Source organism: Stegodyphus dumicola, chromosome 7, assembly GCF_044657685.1.
Source record: "Stegodyphus dumicola isolate Sdum_Otavi_A_Nest chromosome 7, ASM4465768v1".
NCBI classification, from domain to species: Eukaryota; Metazoa; Arthropoda; class Arachnida; order Araneae; family Eresidae; genus Stegodyphus; species Stegodyphus dumicola.
The window spans coordinates 90189047-90212937 of NC_140774.1; the positions used below are offsets into that span (position 1 = coordinate 90189047).

The 23891-nt window shown below is 33.5% G+C and overlaps 1 protein-coding gene across 1 annotated transcript in view; it reads right to left on the reverse strand.

Moving 5' to 3' along the window:
* Positions 1 to 4557: 4557 nt before the first annotated feature.
* The window catches only part of Pxn (Peroxidasin), a 274735-nt gene continuing 255401 nt past the window's right edge, over positions 4558 to 23891 (reverse strand). Inside the window, exons 21-23 of the mRNA XM_035360161.2 lie at positions 23486 to 23608; positions 5114 to 5206; positions 4558 to 4869 (exon numbers count right to left, since the gene is read on the reverse strand). Of these exons, the coding sequence (XP_035216052.2) occupies positions 5114 to 5206; positions 23486 to 23608 (216 nt within the window). The 3' untranslated portion in view covers positions 4558 to 4869. The remainder of the gene's footprint in view (positions 4870 to 5113; positions 5207 to 23485; positions 23609 to 23891) is intronic.

The following is a 23891-nucleotide window of genomic DNA, read 5'->3' on the forward strand; positions in this document are numbered from 1 at the left end:
GTGATGAATTTCTTATTTTTTGGAAGAACAGTAAAAACAGAGTTATTTGGATTTTCTACTTTTGATTCTAGAAGTCTTCCTCTTAACATATTTATCATTTTTATCTTTTCACTAAATAGAAGCATGAAAATTTCGACAATAATTCTAATCTTGTCACATGGACAGGCATCTGTAGAAATTTTCTATTAATAAAGAAATTGAGAACTGATAATTTAACATATTCATCTTATATGCCTCACTGCACCGTACACAGGGTATTTAGCCACTTGGTGGAATCTCTTCTTGCATTCTAGCACCCAATGTCTATCCTGAATTCTGCAACTGACTGTGTATCATTTCATATTATTCTCAATACTCATATTAAAGAAATAAAATTAGCATCTTCTGTTCATTTTAAATACATGCAGTTCTTTAGAATAAAAGAAATCTTCAATTAAATCTGAAATTCTAAAATGTACAGGAAACGTATTGAGAAGAAATTTATTACATAAGAGAAAGAAAATTGTTCTTCAAAGGTATATTGTTAAAACATTAACAAATTAGGGGATGAAGCAGAGACTAGTGGGGCATTGATTTGCTTATTAAAAAACTGATGTAAATTAGCTAAAATACCTTGAAAATTTTCAAATAAAAAAAGACGCATAAATATTTTGTTGTGTGTCGCTACTATAAAAAACATGTTTTAAAGCATTTTTTTGTGTGTATTTATTGTTTTAGAATCAACATCATAAATTACATATTCATTTTAATCTTAAATTATGATTTGAATACTGTTTTAAAACCAATACTTTTTAGAAATAAAAAGTAATTGACTATGTAAATCTACAATGACTCTGAGCACTTAACTATGTATATAAGTATTTATAACTAACTGCTCACCCTTAGAAGTTATCTCTATATGTTACAGTGACTTACCATCTTTCTTTGATCTTTACTGTGAATGTAAGCCAAAACACAAAAATGTAAAAAATAACACTAAAACGTTTTTCCTTACAACTAATGATACTTAATATAAAATAACTCGCCACCTCTGGTGCTTCAACGGCTCATTAGAACTCTATGCGAGGCTACAACACTAACCACATCAGACAGACTAAGTGCAACTAACACCAATCTTGCCAATATTAGGCTTTCATATTTGTTCTGATCAGTGTCTGTCTCTTTTAGCAAGCAGCAGTGGTGGCAACAGAAGCTTGGCTGTTGCAAATGCTGGTTATGAATTTACTTCTAATTTTAACCTATATTGCATGATATAAAATGTGTACAAACCTGTGAACTGAACGAGTACGTGATAAAACAAAGCATAAAAGAAAGAATCAAAACCAGTTGTTAGTTAAACTTAAGTCTCACTAATCATCTTTAAAACATGTGGGACTATTATAAGTGTAAATTTTGAAGGGATTTTGTAATTTAATGTTTTATATCTGATAAATTATACAAAGTTCATTTTATTCTCGAATTTGTCGTATAGTTATATTGAGTAATAGATTATATTTAAAAAATTTATATAATGACATAAGGGGCATTTTTTTAACGTTTTGTGCGTTACCTTTATTTATTAAATATCATGTTCTTTGCACGTAAACCACATAAAATTTAACCCGAAAGCAATATCACAAAATATTTAAAAACAGCATATCTTTAGAACTTCAAATTAGTCTGTGTTGGAGATAAAATAATCACTTGGAAAGCTCTATGAAGGCATCCCTTCCCTTAGGCAGATAACCCTCAAGTGCTTTGCCATAATAAAATCAAATAAACCAAACTAACTTGGCAAACTACTTTTCAAGAATTATTATTTATTTTAAATCTCCACAGTTTTGTATATTCTAAAAGTAACTATATGTTTTAACTGGAAAGTTAAATCATTTTTGATCAGATTTGTATTTGAAAGATCCAGCTATAAAACTGCATACATAAATACTATTAAATTATATGGAAGAATTTACACTCTTAAATCTCCTTCTGCATCAAGTACTGTTTTTATGGGGCAAGAGGAAAAGTTATGTCCATGCAAAAATCTGTGGAATCTCTAACTAATGGTTGAGTTATTAGTTTTTTTTTTTTTTTTTTTTTTTTTTTTAACTGTTTCATTTAAAACTCTTCTGACTGTTGTCATTTACTGTTAGGTTACAAGAATTGATTATTTTAATTCTTGTTATTAACACTGTATTTTAAGGCATCAAACTTGTTTGAAATGTTTGATGCATAATGATTTTTTTTTCCTTGCCAGCTTATGTTTCAAATTAGTTTTGATTTGTATAATGCAGTTCTGGCTTTATTTATAAAAAAATTGAATTATATTGAAGAATTTACACTCTTAAATCTCCCTTTGAATCAAGTACTGTTTTTATGGGGCAAGAGGAAAAGTTATGTCCATGCAAAAATCTGTGGAATCTCTAAATAATGGTTGAGTTATTAGTTTTTTTTTAACTGTTTTATTTAAAACTCTTCTGACTGTTGTCATTTACTGTTAGGTTACAAGAATTGATTATTTTAATTTTTGTTATTAACACTGTATTTTAAGGCATCAAGCTTGTTTGAAATGTTTGATGCATAATGATTTTTTTTTTCTTGCCAGCTCACCTTTCAAATTAGTTTTAATTTGTATAATGCAGTTCTGGCTTTATTTTACGTAGGTAAGTTGAAAAATAAGTTTCCCCTGTCGACTGTGGTCAGAGTTGTGTATGAAAGTAAAAAAATAGAATGAGACATTAAAGATATGACATACCTTTATTTTATTATTCTCGTACGAGTACGTTGAGACATTTGTCATATTGCTTAATAAGCTTCAAAAAGTCCTCCAAGAAAAAATCAGGGCTTTGCATACAGAAGAAGCGTTGAACGGCTTGTTTCACTTCAGTATTGCTTCCAAAGCGCCTTCCCCCGAGATTTTTCTTTTTTGCAAATGTCAGGAAGGTGGTGACATGATTAGAGTGAACCGGCGTATCACCATCGATGAAGTAGCGGAAGAACTTGGAATCTCACATCAGCGAGCTCAAAACATCATCCAGGACAATCTTCGATACAGAAAAGTGTCAGCACGATGGGTGCCCCGACGATTGACCTCGACACACAAGGAACAACGCATGGGGGTCAGCCTGGAACATCTCGTGTGTTACCATGAAGATGGCAATGACTTTCTGTTTCGGATTGTGACGGGGGATGAAACGTGGGTCCACCATTTCACGCCAGAATCGAAGGCCTCATCTATGGAGTGGAAACATCCGTCATCACCTGTCTGGAAGAAGTTCAAGACAACTCCCTCTGCAGGTAAAGTGCTCCTCACAGTTTTCTGGGACGCCCAAGGAGTTTTGTTGCTGGACTTTTTGGAGGTTGGAACTATCAATGCTACGCGCTACTGTGACACCCTGTCGAAATTGAAAGAGGCAATTCGGAAAAAGCGGCCTGGCCTTCTCACATCTGGCGTTCTGCTGTTGGATGACAATGCCAGACCACATTCGGCGATGGCAACGCAAAACCATATTGCAACTCTTGGTTGGGAGCGCCTACACCATCCGCCATACAGTCCTGATCTCGCACCAAGCGACTTCCATCTGTTTCCGGCTTTGAAGAAAAATCTCGGGGGAAGGCGCTTTGGAAGCAATATTGAAGTGAAACAAGCCGTTCAACGCTTCTTCCATATGCAAAGCCCTGATTTTTTCCTGGAGAGCTTTTTGAAGCTTATCAAGCGATATGACAAATGTCTCAATGTACTTGGTACCTATGTGGAAAAATAAAGGTATGTCATATCTTTAATGTCTCATTCTATTTTTTGACTTTCATACACAACTCTGACCACAGTCGACAGGGGAAACTTATTTTTCAACTTACCCTCGTATCATTACTATTAGTCACAATCTAAAATTTGTATTAGAAAACTTTTCTTTAAATATATGTAATTAATTTCATTAGATTTATATTACCACAATGAAAAGTAGAAATGGTGCATATTTTAAAGTTTTATTACTCTTTTATTTAACTATTTAATTTTCTGTTAATTACAAAATATATTGTGATACACTTAAAGGCAGAGTGACAAAATATGTGTAAAATGGAAAAGAAGACATGTTTATTTTTAAGAAAAATTTTATTTTATGAAAAATACAATGACACAAAGATAATAATGAAATACACTTCTAATTTTTACTTGGTATACTAGAGAAAATTCATAACACAGAATTACTTATTAACATTTGATTAAACATCTCAAAAACTGCATTACAGAAAAAACAAGATTTTGAAAAGCAGTTTAAACTAATACAAAAAGCCATATTATAATTTATGGGAACAAAATATTAATGTTGTGAGCATAAACAGAAATACTGGTACAAAAGCAATTTAATTTGGAAGTGGGAAGAAAGTGCACAATCTTAAATTTGACATGGGCAGTGAAAAAAAAAGATGACTTCTATTCAAAAGTTTTGTAAGTTGCAAGAGCTCTCTTTTAGACCAGTTAGTAATTTTAATTTGGCATTAATTTGAAAATGGTAAAAATTCTGTCTGTTATAGTATTACTGATGTTCACTAAGCTGAAGCTTATTTTTTTAACAAAAAAAAAAAAAAAAAAAAAAAAAAAAAAAAAAAGCAAATTTTAACATTTTCCTTTCACTGAACTGATTATAATGATTTAAAACATTTATTTTGCAGATAAAATTTTTCTGACTGTTGCAGTATGTTTTTCAGTGAAATGTAATGCAAATGTTTTATGAAATGTTGTAAACTGCTAATGTTCTAATCAAATTCAGCATGTTGAAAAAGACGTAAAAAATATTTTCAAAAAATATCAAAATTCACCTATGAGAAACTAAATGATTTATAATCTGATATTGTTCTCAACATGTTGGCAGTGTATGCTAAACCAGACATCTGAAACAATAGAACACATAACACACATTATATCATACATACTATTGATGTTTCAGTATTAAACATTACTTGAAAGCAAGTCTTATAAGTAAAAATTTTTAGAATTAATTAATATACACCATTATGGAAAAACAGTATTAATTATAAATAAACATAATCCATTGGGTAACCAAAAGTAAGGCACTTTTATATTTACAACAAATTCCTTTTTAAGGATTGATAGTGGAATATGAATGTTACATACTTAGCAGACAGGACAGCATTGATCATCAATAAGTCTTGGATTCACACAATGACTAGCTTGACATGTTTCAACCCAGCATGTTATCTGATTACTCTAGAAAATAAAAATTAGATTTAATATATAACTGTAAATATGCAAAGAAATGCCACTGAATATTTTTTTTCCTGAAGTTAGATTAAAAGCAGAAAAAGACTGTAGAGACATTAGGTATTTTTGGAAGCAGGCAAGATGAAAAATTAGCTACAGTGTCACCAGGAATTGAACTGTGGACCTCTGGAATATGCACCCAGCATGCAGACCACGAAGGCGGTAGAAATGCCTTATATACTCCCCCTTTTTAAAGGGCGACTGTGGTTTTTAGGGAACCCAATCGCCAAATCCTGGCTGTGGAGCATCATGTCATCCAGCATCCTTTTAGTTCAGGCACCACTGTAGAGACAGTAGGTATTTTTGGAAGCAGGCAAGATGAAAAATTAGCAACACCTTCGCTGAAAATTGAACCGCGGACCTCTGGAATATGCACCCAGCGTGCAGACCACCACACCATGAAGGCATGCTTGGAAGGTGTGAGAAATACCTGATAGACAATTTTAAATTCAGATCAGTGCCAAACATTACTCAGCACAATTAGAGAAGCCCTCTTGTTAAATGATTTTATTCAAAATTTAGGTAAAATGTTAATAAAGAGCATAGGAAAACAATTCAAAATGCATATTAGCAACAATGACATCAAAATTAATGCTGAAGCAAAAATTGATTAATGGGTAGTTCTTTTGGAACTATGCTCTTATACTGCTTCTTAGGAGAGGAGAGGGTAATGTAGCATTTCATTTATAAGTGCGAGAGGCGCAGATCATGTGTTCTGTACTTTTTTGTAAGTACAATACAAAGTCAGAAATCCGGACGTCCGTTATCCAGAATAATCTAAAATCTGGACCTCAAAACCACCACCAATGTTTCTCTGGTAAGCTTTTCACATACACATTTAATTCCCTCCTCCGCGCATAATAAAGCATCTGGAGAGTCCCGTTTCATAATTTCACTTCGACATTAAATAAAATACCTTGTTATTGAAGAAACAACCATTTTAGCGTAAATTTGTATGATCAGTAATTTCGCTCCGTTGCTGCGTATTTGCTTGGCACACATCTCAAACCGAAACAGTCCACATAGATAATTGCTGATCTGAGAGCAGCCTGGCAAATCATTATTTATTATACTTTTCTTTCATCACCACATGTTTATCAAAACATGACCACTTGAGTAATGACTCATGCAGCGATGCCTAAACTTTTTTTTTTTTTTTTATGTTAGTAATTGAATAATAAAGGAGTATGGTAACGTTTTATGTTGACATTACGCTTGGCGATAATTACAGATTTAAGTTAAATGTGCTAAAAAGTGTTGAAAAATTTACCAAAAATTTCTGTGTGTATGCTAGAAATAGATTTTGTTGATGATATTCATAAACCCAAAGATTACATTTAGGGCTATGTAAATTAAGAATAACTAACTTATTTGTTATTCACGTAAACCCAGAACCAGCGCCACGGCTCGTATGGCCACACCGAGCTGCAAAATAATAGGACCCACAGAGACTGCATCCAGCGGTAAGATATGTAGTGCCGACCCTCAAAGGCTTAAGTATATGTGGGAATTTATTTATTCAGAACTCTGATAAGCCTTAAGTATGTGTAAGAAATAGACATAAGTATAATAAATAACTAAAGTAATACAATTCAAGCTTAATTGTCTCATTGCGCGATAGAAGTGAGATAAAATTTAAGAGAACCGCTTGTCATTAGTCGCCAAGCTCGTGATGCATAGCCAAATATGTATAGTGAAGGATAGCTAAATTTGATGATGATAGCTGCTAATTTTAAAGATTTTCGGATATCGCAAAACAAAGGTGAAATTTTCTAAATAATGAATTTTGTAAAGAAATTTGGAGAAACTATAATAAATGAAGATGATATAAAAGAAGTTTTTTTTTGTAATGACAATGCTTCTCAATCATCAATCAATTACTGAATGGCGAAGTCCGTAGTATGGTTCTAGATCCAGAAAATACCACTATCGATAGTGAAGAAAGTGAAAGAGAAATTACTGAAAACGAGAAAATTTCAATTGACAAGTTAGTCAGAATTCTCAAAACAGCAGTTACGTGACTTCAACAATGTAACTAAACAAGAGATTATGTCTGTCTACAGAATTAAGAGAAAGTATTAGCACAAAAAAGGCGAAGCAACTTTAACAACCTGCATCGAAAGAAATGTTTAATAAGGTAAACAAATAAATATTAAGCTTTTCCTTTTTTTTTTTTTTTTTTTTTTTTTTTTTTTTTTTTTGTAAATTTTGATACCCTTTAGATCATAAATACTTCATTATTTTATAAATCACTTCGTATTTTTAATTTTATAATTTCTACATGCCATCTTACTAGATTTAAACTGATGATCTAATATCCAGAAAAATCTGAAATCGCCAAAGTCTTGACGAGCCCGGATTTCGGACTTTGTACTGTATTATAAATATTAATATAATTTGTATTTGTGACTTGCATAATCTGCAGCATTTCATTCATGCGTGCGAGAGGTGCATATCACGTGTTCTGTTTTACATCACAACTTCTCTCTTGCCACACAGTCTCTTTTGATGCTGTTGGAGGGTAAAGGCTCCTGTTGCGAGTCTGATTATTATGTCAGAAATAAAATATATTTTTATTTAAATGCTGTTCCATGCTGTTTCATTCATAATCAGGAGTCAGATCAACCAATATCACCTTTACTATCTATTTCATGCTAGTATGACGAATGCAATTTGCTACAAAGGACTGCATAGAAAACTACGAGAAGGTTGGAAGCTGGTCAAATCAGACGAATCGTAGTTGTGGTGATGGCGATAAGGAGCGCGTCTTGCGCCCTCCAATAAGTGTGGCAACCCTAGAGGATAAGTTTCTTACGAGTAGCGAGCAGAGCGAAACAGGCAGGCTGTTGGGGAGTATGCGCGATGTTCCTAAATAAAGCATAATTTTTATTGTGCACTATGTCTTGTTAATATTTATATTAATGCAGTAAGAACATAATCTGTGATATGGAATTCGAGGATTGGTGGTAAAAACATAACAGGAAATCACCATAATGGTAACCCGGACTGTGTTAAATCGTATGAACAGTTCTCAAGCACTTTCGGTTTTGACTACAAGCCATCACTCAAGATCTCCAAACCAGAAGTAATGGATCACAGATGAGTAGTAATTATAGATCATTTTATAATTCTGTTTTCTACTTATCATTTAATTTCATTTTCTTTAGTTAAATTTTTGCTTTTATTTTGGCTTAAAAACCTTGCACAATGTCTGATGTTCATGCCGTCCAAATTCCGGTTTATAACCGATCAGACCCATCTTTATGGTTTATTATGTGTGAAAGTACCTTTGCTCTTGCCATCCCCAAACCTATCACAGAATCCATTACTAAATATAATTATGTAGTTGCTCATCTTCATACAGATATCGCATCAATAGTACGGGATTTACTTATGAAACCAGACCCTATTGATCCATATACAAAGCTTAAAACCGAGTTAATAAATCGTTCGGGAGAATCTTCTCAGCAAGAAATTCGCCAATTATTATCTGGAGAGGAATTAGGCTCTCGAAAACCTTCCGATTTGCTTAGAAATATGAAACGTCGAGCAGAATCTTTAAATGTTCCTGATAACTTAATGTTAGAATTATTCCTTCAACGTTTGCCTTCGACTGTTCAGTCTATTTTGGCAGCGGTTTCCAATTTAACTGTAGATAAAGCTGCAGAAACTGCCGACAGAATTTTAGAAGTAAATCCAACCCCAGGGACTTGTGCCGTTTCTCGCACAGTCGATCAGTCTCTTGAGGATAAATTATTTAAACAAATAGAAAAATTAAACAAACGTATTGATCGCATTTCTCTTTCTCGTGGTCGCTCACCAAATTGCGGAGATCGCAATAAGGAAAGAAGCAATTCCAAAAGGAGAGATTATTCTGTTTGCTGGTATCATAGACGTTTTGAGAAAAAGTGTAGAGATGACAAGTACAAAACCTTGTTCATGGCAGGGAAACGAAACCAGCAAAGAATAGAGGCTACTTATTCTTTGCCTCAAGTTTCACGTCGCCTGTTCGTTCGTGACCGTAGAACAAACCTTTCATTCTTGGTCGATACCGGCTCTGATGTATCCTTACTTCCAGCAAATAATTCTCAAAAACGGAATTCGTCCCAACAAACACTTTTCGCTGCTAATTCTTCTACTATTCATGTTTATGGTCAAAAAACACTTTCTTTGGATTTCAAATTAAGACGACAGTTTACATGGACTTTTCTTATAGCAAATGTTAGTACACCCATTCTTGGAGCAGATTTTCTCCATTTTTTTGAATTGGTCCCTGATCTCAGAAACAAATGTCTCAAAGATTTAAAAACGCATTTTAAAACCGTCGGTTGCGTGAAAAATGCAAGCATTTATTCAGTAAAAACTGTATTTAGTGATACACCATATCACAAAATTTTAAAAGAATTTCCTTCAGTTACTAGATTACCAGATCCTAACCAACCTGTTAAACACAACACCGTTCATTATATCATAACTAAAGGTCCACCTGTGGTTGCAAAACCTCGTCGGTTAGCTCCAGATCGCTTAAAAATAGCAAAACAAGAATTTCAAACTATGATGCAATTGGGGCATTTGAGACCTTCGAGCAGCAATTATGCATCCCCACTTCACATGGTTCCGAAAAAGGGAAGTCTGGAATGGAGACCTGTAGGAGATTATCGAGCATTGAACGCTCAAACAATAAAAGACAAATACCCTATTCCATGCTTAGCCGATTTTACTGCTGCATTGCACGGTACTAAAATTTTTAGTCATGTTGACCTGATTAAGGCATACCATCAAATACCAATTAACCCAGCCGACATCCACAAAACCACCATATGCACACCATTCGGTTTATTCGAAAGTACCCGTATGCAATTCGGCTTATGCAATGCATCCACGACTTTTCAACGTTTTATAGATGAAGTCACGCGGGATTTAGAAGGTGTTTACACTTTCGTCGATGACTTGCTCATAGCCTCTAAAGATTCTGAGGAACATTGCAGGCATTTGAAAGCTTTATTTTCCAAACTTCAGGAATATGGACTTTGCATAAATGTTTCAAAATGCACCTTTGGTCAAACATCTATTGATTTCTTAGGTTTTCACCTTAGTGAAAACGGAATTGAACCTCTTCCTGACAAAGTCAAATGTATTTTAGATTTTCCTCAACCTACCACTCTCACTCAGCTTCGCCGATTTTTAGGCATGTCTAACTTTTACAGATGTTTCATACCTAAAGCAGCACATATTCTTTCTCCTTTAATAAAATTGTTAGAAGGCTATATTAATAAAAAGAAATCTCGTTCTCGTGTTCAGGATTCATCCCCACAATTAAATTGGAACGAGAATGCTGAACAAGCCTTTATTGCTGCCAAAAATGCCATTGCTCAGGCTACCCTTTTGAGACACCCTATTCCCGGAGCCCAGCTAAGCATCTGGGTAGATGCCTCAGACGTCGCAATAGGCGGCACACTTATGCAGTTGTCTCAACAAACATGGGAACCTATAGCATTTTTCTCTATGAAACTCAATAAAAGTCAACAGAAATGGTCCGCGTACGATAGGGAATTATTTTCTATTTATTCTGCAATTAAGAAATTCCGACACATGTTAGAGGGCAGAAATTTTATAATTTATATGGATCAAAAACCGTTAATATACGCTTTTAAACAGAACCCTCATAAATGTTCACCTCGACAATTGCGACATTTAGATTTTATTTCTCAGTACTCTACTGATATAAGGCATGTGCAAGGTTCAAAAAACGTCGTTGCTGACGCTCTTTCAAGAATCGAAATTGATTCCATAACAAAATCTCCATTTTTGGATTTTAAAAAATTTTCGGAAGCTCAACCGCATGATCCGGAGGTACAAGACCTTCTCAAAAACAACACATCATCTTTGAAACTGGAATTTAAACCGTGCCAATATTCTGATGGTAATATTCTTTGTGACATATCAATGGACATTCCTCATCCATTTGGTCCAAATTCCTTTCGCAGACTCATCTTTAATCATCTGCATAATCTGTCACATCTAGGAATTGCAGCTACTACGAAGCTTATTTGTTCTTGTTATGTATGGCCGATATGAAACGTCATATCAAAAATTGGGTGAAATCCTGTGAATCTTGCCAAAAATCGAAAATTACTAGGCATACTAAAGCACCACTGGGCACATTCTCTCTTCCTGATGCACGTTTTTCAGAAATCCATATGGATATCGTCGGACCGTTACCTCCATCAGAAGGCAACGTGTACCTTTTGACTCTAATAGATAGATTCTCCAGATGACCTGAAGCCATTCCCATCCCGAATATGAAAACGGAAACCATTTGCAGAACCATCTTCAACTGTTGGATATCTCGTTTTGGCTGCCCATCGATCATAACAACAGACCAAGGTTCTCAAATGAGATCCGCACTTTTTGCAGAATTTACGCGCATTTTGGGTACGAACAGAATCACAACAACAGCCTATCATCCAATGTCCAATGGCATTGTTGAACGATTTCATCGACATTTAAAATCTTCTCTCAAGGCTCACGAGACCAATAACTGGACTGAAACACTACCAGTTGTTATGCTTGGTATTCGGACAGCCGTAAAGGAAGATCTACAGTCATCTTGTGCTGAACTGGTGTACGGCACAACTCTCAAGCTGCCTAGTGATATGATAACGTCATCTAAGATATCTCTGTATGACACACAATTTATCACGAATCTTCGGCATAGAATGCAACAATTGAATCCAATAGCAACATCTGCACATTGCCAAGAAAAATGTTACGTAAGTGCTACCTTAAAGTCGTGTACGCATATATACTTACGTTTCGATCGAGTAAAGCCACCTCTGTGCCAACCATATACAGGTCCGCATAAAGTTCTTTCTAGAACGAACAAAACTTTCACAATTGATGTTAACGGTCTGAAATCTACTGTGTCTATAGACCGTGTGAAACCAGTCTATTTGCTTTCGGACTCTAATTTGCCTGAACTGAAAACAAATAAAGACTTAAAGACAGTTCAGCAGAATAAATCTGCAAACGAACTCTCTAAGACACAAACTGTCACCAGATCGGGAAGACATGTTCACTTCCCTAAGAAACTTGCTTCTTACATAACAATTTAAAACACTTTTTTAAAATTCATATCTTAACATATTTCTTGTTATTTCATGTTTATTATATGTGTCAATACCTTGTTATATATTGAATTGCATTTTGATCTTTTCTAATTTTATATTCTAATTTTGTAATCATGTAAAAAAAAATATCCGACAGCACGGATACTCTGAGATAATTTCATAACCTATGTTGTTCCTTTGAATAGCCATTAAAGGAACTGGGGGGAAACTCTGTGGTGATGGCGATAAGGAGCGCGCCTTGCGCCCTCCGATAAGTGTGGCAACCCTAGAGGAGAAGTTTCTTACGAGTAGGGAGCAGAGTGAAACAGGCAGGCTGTCGGGCAGTGTGCGCGAAGTTCCGAAATAAAGCTTAATTTTTATTGTGCACTATATCTTGTTAATATTTATATTAATGCAGTAAGAACATAATCTGTGATATGGAATTCGAGGATTGGTGGTAAAAACATAACAGGAAATCACCATATAGTACTCACCATTGGAATGCCCTAAAGTGTAATTTCATGCTTATGGATTTTAATCCAAATGATGGAAAGTATTCATTAATATCCTAGTTGAGGTCATTCATGAGCTGCTACCTCAGATAATGCTTGTTATTTGTAAATAACAGCCCTTGGGAACAGATGTCAAAACTCGACTGCAAAGACCATTTAATGGCTACTGGAAGAATATGAACAAAAACAATTTTACAGATGCTTTCAAGAATGAAGATTGTATGCACATAGAACAGCTTTTTGTATCCTAGTGATTTCCCAAATTGTATGGCTATAAGAAACTAGGCTGAAAAACTCTGATTGAAGAACTGCTGGATCTAAGTTTTCTTCTCCAATGAGTCTAGATGCTTTCACTTACATTTTTAAAGCCTTGTATATAATATTTTGTGGTGCATGAGGAAATATACTTCTCAATTTAAAAAAAAAAAAAAAAAAAAAAAAAAAAAGGTCCAGATTCAACCAAGAGGCAGATAGTAACCAACAGCTTCTGATCTGGAAAGAATGTGGCATCTGATACAATTCAGCACATATTAAAGAAAGCATATTACTGAAAATAGAGTGATTTTTTGGGCAGGGTTAAGCTTAGAGGGGTGTGATCTATAAGTCAGTCAGAATGGGTCCAATTACTCAAAGGTACAGGAAAGACAGTCTTAGACTTTGGTCATGCCTTATATTGCTACTATTGATTGACATTTCACTTTTCGCCCCCCCCCACAACAAACCTAAACTCCATCCAACAGGCGTTGTAAATCATATGTTTGAAAGAGAAACAATAGAGGGGACCATTATGCTTCTTGGATTCGAATCTGATAGAATATGTTTGAGACACATTAGATAGATGCATTGTCTCCAGACCACACATTCACATCTTCCATTTCAAAAAGTCCTGCATGATGATGGAAAAGAATCACTCCACCTGGCAGTGCATGTGTACTGGTTAAGTGGAGGAAACATTTAAAATTATAAATGCTTCCAAGGTCATTCTGCTTCAAGCTCTGGGAGTTGTCAGTATCACTGTTTCCATAAACTTACTGTTAATGCTTGTGTTACAATGTGCAATGGGGAAACTATAAAACAATGTTACACAATCAAGTTCTGCGCTAAACTGGGGGAGGGGAAACTTTGCTTAAACACACCAAATAATTCAGGAAATGTGTTCTCTCCTATTTTAAAATTTCAGGTAGTTGAAGTTGTTTAAAAATTCTCAGGAAGAGGTGGAAGATGACTTGTGCTGTGTACAACCATCAACAAGCAAAAGTGATGAAAATGTTTGCCGTGATCATTTGAACACCTATCATTAGAATGGTAGCAGAGACACTCAACATCACAAAAAACCACGGTGCACAACATTTTGCACATGTGGATGTGTGGCCATGTTGGTCCCCAAAGTATTGACAATTCATAATAATTGCTCAATTTTTTATTTTGGAAGATGGCGTACCCGACACAACCATCGATGTGATCGTGATTCATCTGACTAGGCAATTATCTACCACTTATCTATGGTCCAGTCTTAATGTTCCTGGGCCCATTGCAGGCAATGTTGACAATGAAACTTAATCAACAGAGGCACATGAGTGGGATGTCTGCTGTCAGTCCCATATACACCAGTGTCCGTTGAACTATGTTTCCGAAGCACATGCACTTGGACCTACATTGTACTGCACTGCCATTTGAGCCACTGTCTGGTGACAATTTTTCTGTGCCAAAAAAACATGTGCATGGACATCCAACACCTTGGCGTCTACTGATGGTTTCACCGTCATTTATCCACTTCACATAAATACTAACAATGGCAGATCATGAACAACCTACCAATCATGCAGTTTCAGTTCCGAGTCTTCAGGTGATTGCAATCTACTCTCTATCAAATTCACTCAGATCAGCAGCCTTTCCTGTCACTCAAAAAAGTAAGTGCAAGAATGATTCCTTGCTTTCTCCAGCAGCAACCAAATACCATTCCTACGTTATCATGTGCCCTTCAAGTCATCCAGATGAGTTCATTGAAAAATGTTGGGATGGTCATAATGTTTTGGCTTATCAGTGTACTAATCTTCACATGAAGCATACAAACATCAATGATTTGCTTTTTAAAAACAATATATGTTCTCAAAAATGGTATTTAAGTTTTTTTTTTCATACTAGTTCTAAATTTTTTTGTGAACAAGCAGCAAAACTTTAGGGAGTGATAGAAGGCAGCTATACGGTGTATGGACAGAACGCAAGTGGTGAGAAGTTAAAGGGTAGTTTCCCACTGTCACTTTTAAAAAATTAACACAATTTTTTTATACTAGTTCTAAATGTGAGCTGCTGTGTTATAGTAAAATTAATTTAATAATCAGTATTCCTCTTATGCACAACAAATTAAATAACAATGCAAAACTTGTAGAGACATTAGAATTTTTTGGAAGCCAGAAAAGATGAAAAATAGCAAACGCCTTCGCCGGGAATCGAACCACGGACCTCTGGAATACCGGCCCAGCGTGCAGAACCACTACACCACAAAGGACGCTAGGAAAGTGGGAGAAATACCTTATATACTCCCCTTTTTAAAGGGCAGCTAGGGTTTCAGGGGACCTATTCGCCAAATCCTGGGTGCGGAGAATCATCATCCACAACCCTTTCAGTTCGCGTGCCACTTGTACAGACATTAGAATTTTTTGGAAGCCAGAAAAGATGAAAAATAGTAAACTCCTTTGCCGGGAATCGAACCACGGACCTCTGGAATACCGGTCCAGCATGCAGAACCACTAAACCACGAAGTATGCTAGGAAAGTGGGAGAAATACCTTATAAACTGCAGGAATATTTTATTTAAAAAATTTAACATAAATTAGTTTAGATGTTTTCCCACAGTATTAACATTACATAGTATTTAAAATGCATAAATTATCCAAAGAATTTTTTTTTTTTAAATTTTGCATCAAAAACATTATGAAAGAAATGTTGATATTTTAGGAATTCAATTTAATAAAATATTAAAAAAAATTTGTTTATGTAACTAAAAAGGCTGATTTTTAATAATAATTTATATTAATAACTAAAGAAGGATTTTTTATAAATTTTATTTTGTCTTAAAAGCAAATCAGAAAGTACATATATAAACTAGACCCAAGCTAGCCATTTTTTAAAGCATAGGAATTAACTTTCTAACTGTATGATTAACATTCAACTTAAAATGCATTAAATCTACATCTAAACAACTAAAGTGCACAGATCCACAGAAGTATAAACACTTCAAAATTTTAGTTAAGATTTTATTTTATCATATTTATTTTTAGTCTCAACAAACTGAATATAAATAATATTTTATAAACTAAGTCAATATAGATGAACTATATAACTTTTTTTTAAAAATTCTCTGCTGTATTTTTTTTTTTTTTTTTTTTTTTTTTTTTTAATGTCACTTTTGCTTGTTGATGGTCATGATCCTAACTAATTTTGTAAAGAATTGATTCCATTGCTTATTGTTTAGTTTCAGGATAGCTGCCCATCTCTCTCACACTCTTTATTTTTACTTCTATAACTTTTTTTTTACCTAATAAGTATTAATCCATGTTTAGGTGGGATTGTTTGCTGCCCCTGCCATTTTTGAAAACACCACCACAAAGTGGTCCATCCAATATAAACACAGCAAACCAAAACCTTTTCTTTTTTATATTCATTCTGCTGCAAAGCAGCACTATCTACCTTTCATTTCAACATTTCCTATTTGTGAACTCTTAAGTTCACATAAATTGAATACATAAGAAATTAATATTACTAAATAAATCACAAAATTTTAATCACTGTTTAAACAACATTAAAATTGCAAAAAACATTCAAGTAATGTTTGAACATAATAAAGCAACTTATACAGTTAATTACTATAAACATAAGAAAGCAATTTATAAATTACTAAGTATAAAACATGAATCAATTATACTAAAATCAAAATTCACACTAACCATACAATTTAAAAAATTCCATTTAATAACAATCAGTAAATGATACATATGCAACACAACAAAATCAAATTATTACACAACTGCTTTCTATTATGAATTAAACACTTCAAGGTTTTACAGCAATTGCATTGGTCTCTTTAATAATACCTGTTTGAGTTTTTATGAGGCAGGAGTGAACCTGACCATCTCTCCCTGGATAAGTTTTTATTATCTTACCTATTGTCCACAAATTCCCAGGCAAGCAGTCATCATATACAGGGTGAATCTGAATGAGTGGACAAAACTTTAGGGAATGATAGAAGGCAGCTATACAATGTATGGACAGAACGCAAGTGGTGATAAGTTAAAGGATAGCTTTCCACTACCCTTTAAATTAAAAAATTACCTGTTGTTTGTTTACCACTACCTGTTTAAATTAAAAAATTAACACAAGAATGAAAAGCGATACTTCAGAAAACATTTTATTAACAGGAATGTAATTGATGTACATGTTCAAAGAAACTGGTCAAAAGACCTTCCACCAATTATAATGCGGGCTTCACACCTGCGCAATAGGGATTGACACACATTTGCGAAGACACCAGGCATTTCCTGAGGATCGGCGGCAAAAAAGCCGAACCTGACGATCAGATCCATATTCATTTCAATGGGGCATTCATAGATTAGGCTTTTTACATGGCCCCACGGAAAAAGACTAAAAACACGAGAGATTTGGTGATTTTGGTGGCCAAGCTATGGGTAATCCTCAAGCAATCCATCACCTTGAAAATTTCGTTTTTCACATATTCATTGAACACATTTATTCAATTGAATTCATATATTCATTGATTGAATTGAGTTGACATACATAACAGATTACCAAGACAATGAAATTAATCGCTAGGATTCATTTCATTGTCTTGGTAATCTGTTATATATGTCAACTCAACAAACATAGATATTAGATTATTTAATATTACAATTAAATTAGATAACTTATACATGACAGAGACATTGACACTACAATGTCAATGGCAACTGTCGAGTCATGCTGCACAATTACCGTGTACTTGCCTGGGCCACAGTAAGACCAGAGGCACTGCCATATATTGGGCAGCACAGCAATGAATATCCAACACAATCAATAGTAGAAAATGCCATTGGGTCCAAAAATCGACCCCTTTTATACCATTGACAATGCCACCTAGAGGCTTGTCATTTGCGTTCCGACCTTACATTCTGTGACAAATAGTGCTGGCATGGCTGCCTTCTGTCACCCCTCAAAGTTTTGCCCACTTGTTCAGATTCACCCTATTTAAGGAAAACATCATCAACTTTAAACTGACAAGACACTTCAGTAGGTGTATATAAATTAATGAACCTTAAAGAAAGCAAATAATGCTCCATCCAATGAATAAAAATGATTTAAGAAAGCTTGTTGATATTTATATCTTTTGATTAATGAATGCCTACACCTAATCAGGTTCTCTCTGGATAGTCTTGCTACTGAAAGATAAAGTAAATATTTGCCAAGAAAGAAATGAGCAGGATTTTAGTGGTGAGGCCTCCAAAGGGTCATCAAAGATATGTGTAATTGACCTTAAAATAATTATGGCTTCGATTTCAATGAAAACCATTTCTAGCTCATTCAAAGAGAGACTAGAATGCCCAGCTATTTTTTGTGAACAAGTCTTGATCATTCTAAAATGCCTTTGCCAGAACACAGTTTCAGATTTTTTACAACTCAAAATCAGCACACTTGACTATCTTGGTACTGGTTGAGTATATCATTGAACCTAGTCCACGACGAGAAATAAATCTGTGGAATGCAAGCATAAAGTTTCCTACATTTATAGAAGGGGCAAATCTAGATATAAATCTTAAGTGGTAGCAAAAGTAAGTAAGAGCAGATAATGTTTATCCTTGCTGTCCTTGTGAATAAGAAAATGGAGGTGATTGCAGAACATAATCAGTTGGTAAAGGAACAGCTTTTTGTGTTCAGGCATGCACCTTATACTGTTTCCATTGAAAGCACTTTTTTAATGTGGATTTGACAAACTGTAATCTTTTTATGATCTAGAACTTAACTCTAATTTGGGATAAGGTAGCTTCAACTCTAGTATGAAGCAATTTATTATGAGACCAAGATCAGTAATTCAATGTAGTATCTATCTTTATAAAGTAATAGCCATGGATGTTTTTCTCCAAAATCAAGATCATAGATATGAAAATCTGCCTTTTAAACAAAGAAGACCATGTGTATCCAGCCCTGGGTTAAATGAATAAATTGTAGATACCTTATCTAGGAGCCAACGTATAACATAAGTTATAATTTGATACAGCTTTCGCAGCCTGCTGAATCGGATTAAATCTAGCAATGTGGAAGTTTCTACATCTTGAACAGAAACTTGAAGAGAGGTTTGCTACCTTTCCTAGTTCTGAATCCTCTCCTAATCGATATCTCTCTGTTGATTTACTGATTACTTTCAGACTGAGAGAGGCAACTAAGTCTCTGTTGCTAAAGGAAATGGAAATGTCTCAAAAAGTTAGAGGCACTTTCTCTGCGAGATAACAAGTCAGTGGGGTTTTTCTTCCCGTTGCAATGAAACCACCATTCAGGATCATCAGTGACTGAATCTCAGAAACTATGTTTGACACTGAGGGCTTCCAGTTTCTGGCACATTCGGTAGATATCTATTTAGTTATCACCCCAAAGAATTATTTGATGGCACAGTTCAGGAAACAAATTTGTTGAATATTTAAGCAATTGAACAGCTACTTAAGTAATCATCAGTTCCAAATGAAGAAAAGCCATAAGCATGCAACTCTTCACAGTAATGAAACAGGCGTAAATGTTATTTTGTGGATCAAGGTATCTAAAATATCTTATCACAATGTATGCTTTAGGGCTAGTTACAACATGGATACTAACATTAATTATTTTGAAACTATCAAAATATTTTCTCGGAATGAGAAAAACCTTGAGCACCTTTAATTCACCTCACCAGCAAATCTAGTCCTTATTTATTTCTGGTGGAACAGTATACCAGTTCATATCTAATGTCCACTTTTTTTTTTTTTTTTTTTTTTTTTGTGTGTGTGTGTGTGTGTGTGTAGTAGTAGTAGTAGAATTTTCATTCTCATCAAAAAAGTTTGAGACACTTTTATTGGATCGTACACTCTGGCCAGCTCTTTTTGTAATTTCAGCACAGTCATCTCATAATTTTTCTAAAAACTCGCAATTCAATTTGATTTTGTCTGTTTCAGGGCTCCAGATCAGGCCCAAAAATTTTGACCCTTTAACTAATTCCACATTAAAACCCTTTAAAATCTACCAGGAATTAAGTTCCTCAGAATTTAATTTTCTGAGATTTGTCTTAGCATCTTTGAAAATCTTGACCACTTCTGAAATAATCGGTGTGCATCTTTAACAGTGTCAGCACCATAACACAAATCGTCTACATACAAAGAGGAATATAGCATTTCATAAGTTTTCAGATTTGTGTTTTATATATTTTTAAATGTTGAATTTTATTGTCATTGCTAAAATCACACTATTACAGCACAGTCTGAATAAAGGACATTTAAACTTGAAACTCTGTAGTCTTTCTAATCATCTCTGAAACAAATAAATTTTTAATAATCTCTATTCCTTTCTAAGATCCTTATCACTAAAAAAAGCTTTTGCTGCATTTCCACTGAAAGGAATTTCATATTTATGAAATTTTAAAATTATGTACAAAATTATTGGGATAAACTAAGTCTAAAGTCTAGAAAATTATTTAAGGATTTTTATACTTTTAGCTCTAGAAAAGCCCACATCGTAAATAATCCTACAGCTTGTAGTTTTTTAGTGTTTTATTATTTCCCTATACTCTATAAAATGTGACAAATCGGTTATTTCCTGCCAGCATTTTTCAGCCTTTATTTGATCTTCAATTACGGGTTTATACTACTGATAAATCTAATGACTTTTAAGAAGTCTATTTTTGAGAACTTCAGATCACCTTAATGCTACTCCAAAATTAATTCTAACTATTCTGCTTCCGATTTTCATAATAAGACAACACAGTATCTATTACCTTCAACTGGCATTCCACTTTCAAATCTCTCAAACATTTCCTTTTCCTCACAAATCATCAATAATGTCCCTCAAATCTGAACTTTACAATGATCTCAATAAATCATATATGCAAAAAGAAAAGGTCACTACTGTAGTGTTTTGAGAAATTATTTTGCTCTCTTGAAGGCCAACTAAGTCCCATCCAAGCACAGAGGAAATTTCCCAACTAAACACAATAAAAATTGTACAAATTTCTTTCCCTCTTTCTCGCCCTTACTATTTTCCAGTACTAACCAACACCTATCAAAATTCGACCAATTTTTATCTAGACAATCAATTTGCTGTTCACACTCATTCATTATTTTCAACGTTTTACTTTTTGACAGGGTGGTCATCTATGCAGCCACAATTGCGTCAGTGACGAGACAGCTAACTTTTATTTTTTAATTTTTTATATTTATTTTTTACTATCTAAAATATAAAATTCTATAATTTTATATGTTTAAGGTACTGTACATTTCATTCTGAAAGAAAAATAGACAGTCCTTCTTCTCCAACAATTTTAAAGTTTAATTTCTCATTACACTAACACGAACAAAGCTTTGTGTAACACTACAATAAAAAATCAAACTGGTCAGCTCAGATCTACCGTCACCAATAAAAAGTGTGTATTCTTTTCAGGAGTTTTTTCCCTCCCTTTCATCTATGAAATTTTCTTGCATGTTTTCACATGATTTTTTTATCTTTTGATTTTTTGTACTTTGTGATATTTTAAACAATTAAATTTATTCCTACAAGATATCCTAATGTGAAATTTTTAAAAACAAATAAAGCATCTATTTTTGTTAAGTAATTTATATTTTTTTTTTTTTTTCCCCTTCTTTAATGCTTTTATCATAAGAAAATGAATTGTGGGACTCTTTGCAAATGATGTATGCACGATTATCAACACCACAGAATAGATTTTAACAACACTGGTTTGGTAACTGGCCAAATGAGCCTTTTATAACAAACATCATAAGCTTCAAAATTCAAAACTGCAGTTTTGATTGCATCGCATAACCTATGTAAATCTTCAATAATATATGAACTCTTTAATAGTTCTAGATTTAATTTATCCATAAATTGACTAATTATTATTTCTTTTTTCCCAAATTTTTCCTTTTCTTTTCATTTAATTCTAATTAAGATACTACATTACTCGCTGCATCTGTAAGTAATGTTTAAACATGAATTTTTCCATCTAACTAAGACTTTCTTTTTTGCCTACAGTGTTTTGATATTTGTTCCAAAACAAAAAATGAATTTTTTAGGATTATTTGAATATTTTTTAACATTAGTTTTGAAAGCTTTACAGCACTTTACATATTTTGCAGTCTAACCATGTTACTTTATAATCTTTAATATTCTTCTATCATTTGATTAATTCATTAAATAGCTCAAGAATACTTTTTCTAATATTCCTCAGAACTAACTACATCCACTTCCACAGAATCTATATCAGTTACAGAGTAAATTGCCTCATCTACACATACAATTTGCATAATTTATCTGTACCTTTCCTTGCCAAATAGCCCTCAATTTTATTAACAGTTTAGAAAGTATTATTCTCAATGCAGTTCTCTTCTGTTTTAATCTATATAGTTCTGCCATTATTTTTTGTCAACACATAAATGTACCTAACACTGCAAGTTATCAAAAGTTCAAATTAAATACTTTTAAAAATTTAATATTAATTATTTTCTTATCAAATTCTTAGGGCATAGTCTAAATACATCTACCCTCTACATTACGATCTACATTAGTATCCATAGTCAATACATAACATCATCATAAAGTTCATAATTCTTTCTTTTTTAAAAGTGAAACATTCTTTTCGGAAAGATGCACTATTGAAAGCAACACCACAAGGTGGCCCATCCAATGTAAACACAGCATTGGTTCATTCTTTGTTTTTAACATTTATTAACATTTTATATACTTTTTTTACATTTGTTCCATTATAAGGTGGACCAACCTTTACAAACATTGTATTGCCTAATGATGTTATTCCCTTCTCATTCCTATGTTGAGCCAGATTTAGATTTGATAAGACCCCTATTTGAGATATGAGGCCCTTAATAAGTCTGTTATACTACCTTTTAATACTATATTTATATTATATTTTAATTTTTGGGGGGTGCATCCAATAATGTGGGGGGCCTAAGCTATTGTAGCTTATACATATATCCTGCACTGACTACATTACATAACATTCTCCTGCCAATACACTATAAACCAAACCTTTTCTTGTTTACATTCACTCCATTGCAAAGCAGCAGCATCTATCTACCTTTCTTTTCAACACTGTTTTTACTTTTCTTAGTTCTTAGTATTATTTTACTGGAAAAGTAAGTCTACTGCAGTTACTAATATACTTGTAATATTTTTAACTATTCCAACTGCAGCTCATTATTTACCCTGGCACAGAATATTTTTTTATATCATTACAAATCACACACACACACACACACACAAAAAAAAAAAAATAAATAAATAAAAAAAAAAAAAACAGAGAAATAAAAATAAGTATTTATATGTAAAATTTACATTAGTAAATGGCTTGATAACACATACCTCACAACGACATTTCGTGCATTTGTCTTGATTCCAGAGTTCACCAGAATGCCTTCTTGTTTTTGTAGAATCAATACAAGATCCTTCATTTCTAATCTTGCATTCTACTTCTAATTTTCTAACCTAAATTAAGTTAAAAAAAAATCCAACAAAGAACAAGTGTTTTAAATGCGATATTTATACCACACTTCTTTTCGAGTTAAGGTAATTTTTGTATTATCTAAATAAACTATAAACTGAAGCATGCAAAATAAAAGATATACACTTACTAAAATAATGCTTATACAATTGGTTAGTACTGATAACTAATTATTTTTTAAAGAGAAGTACATACATTTTCAATTGTGACTTAATCAAAAATATATAACCAGGATCACATTTTACATAAAAATTGGCATTATTGTAT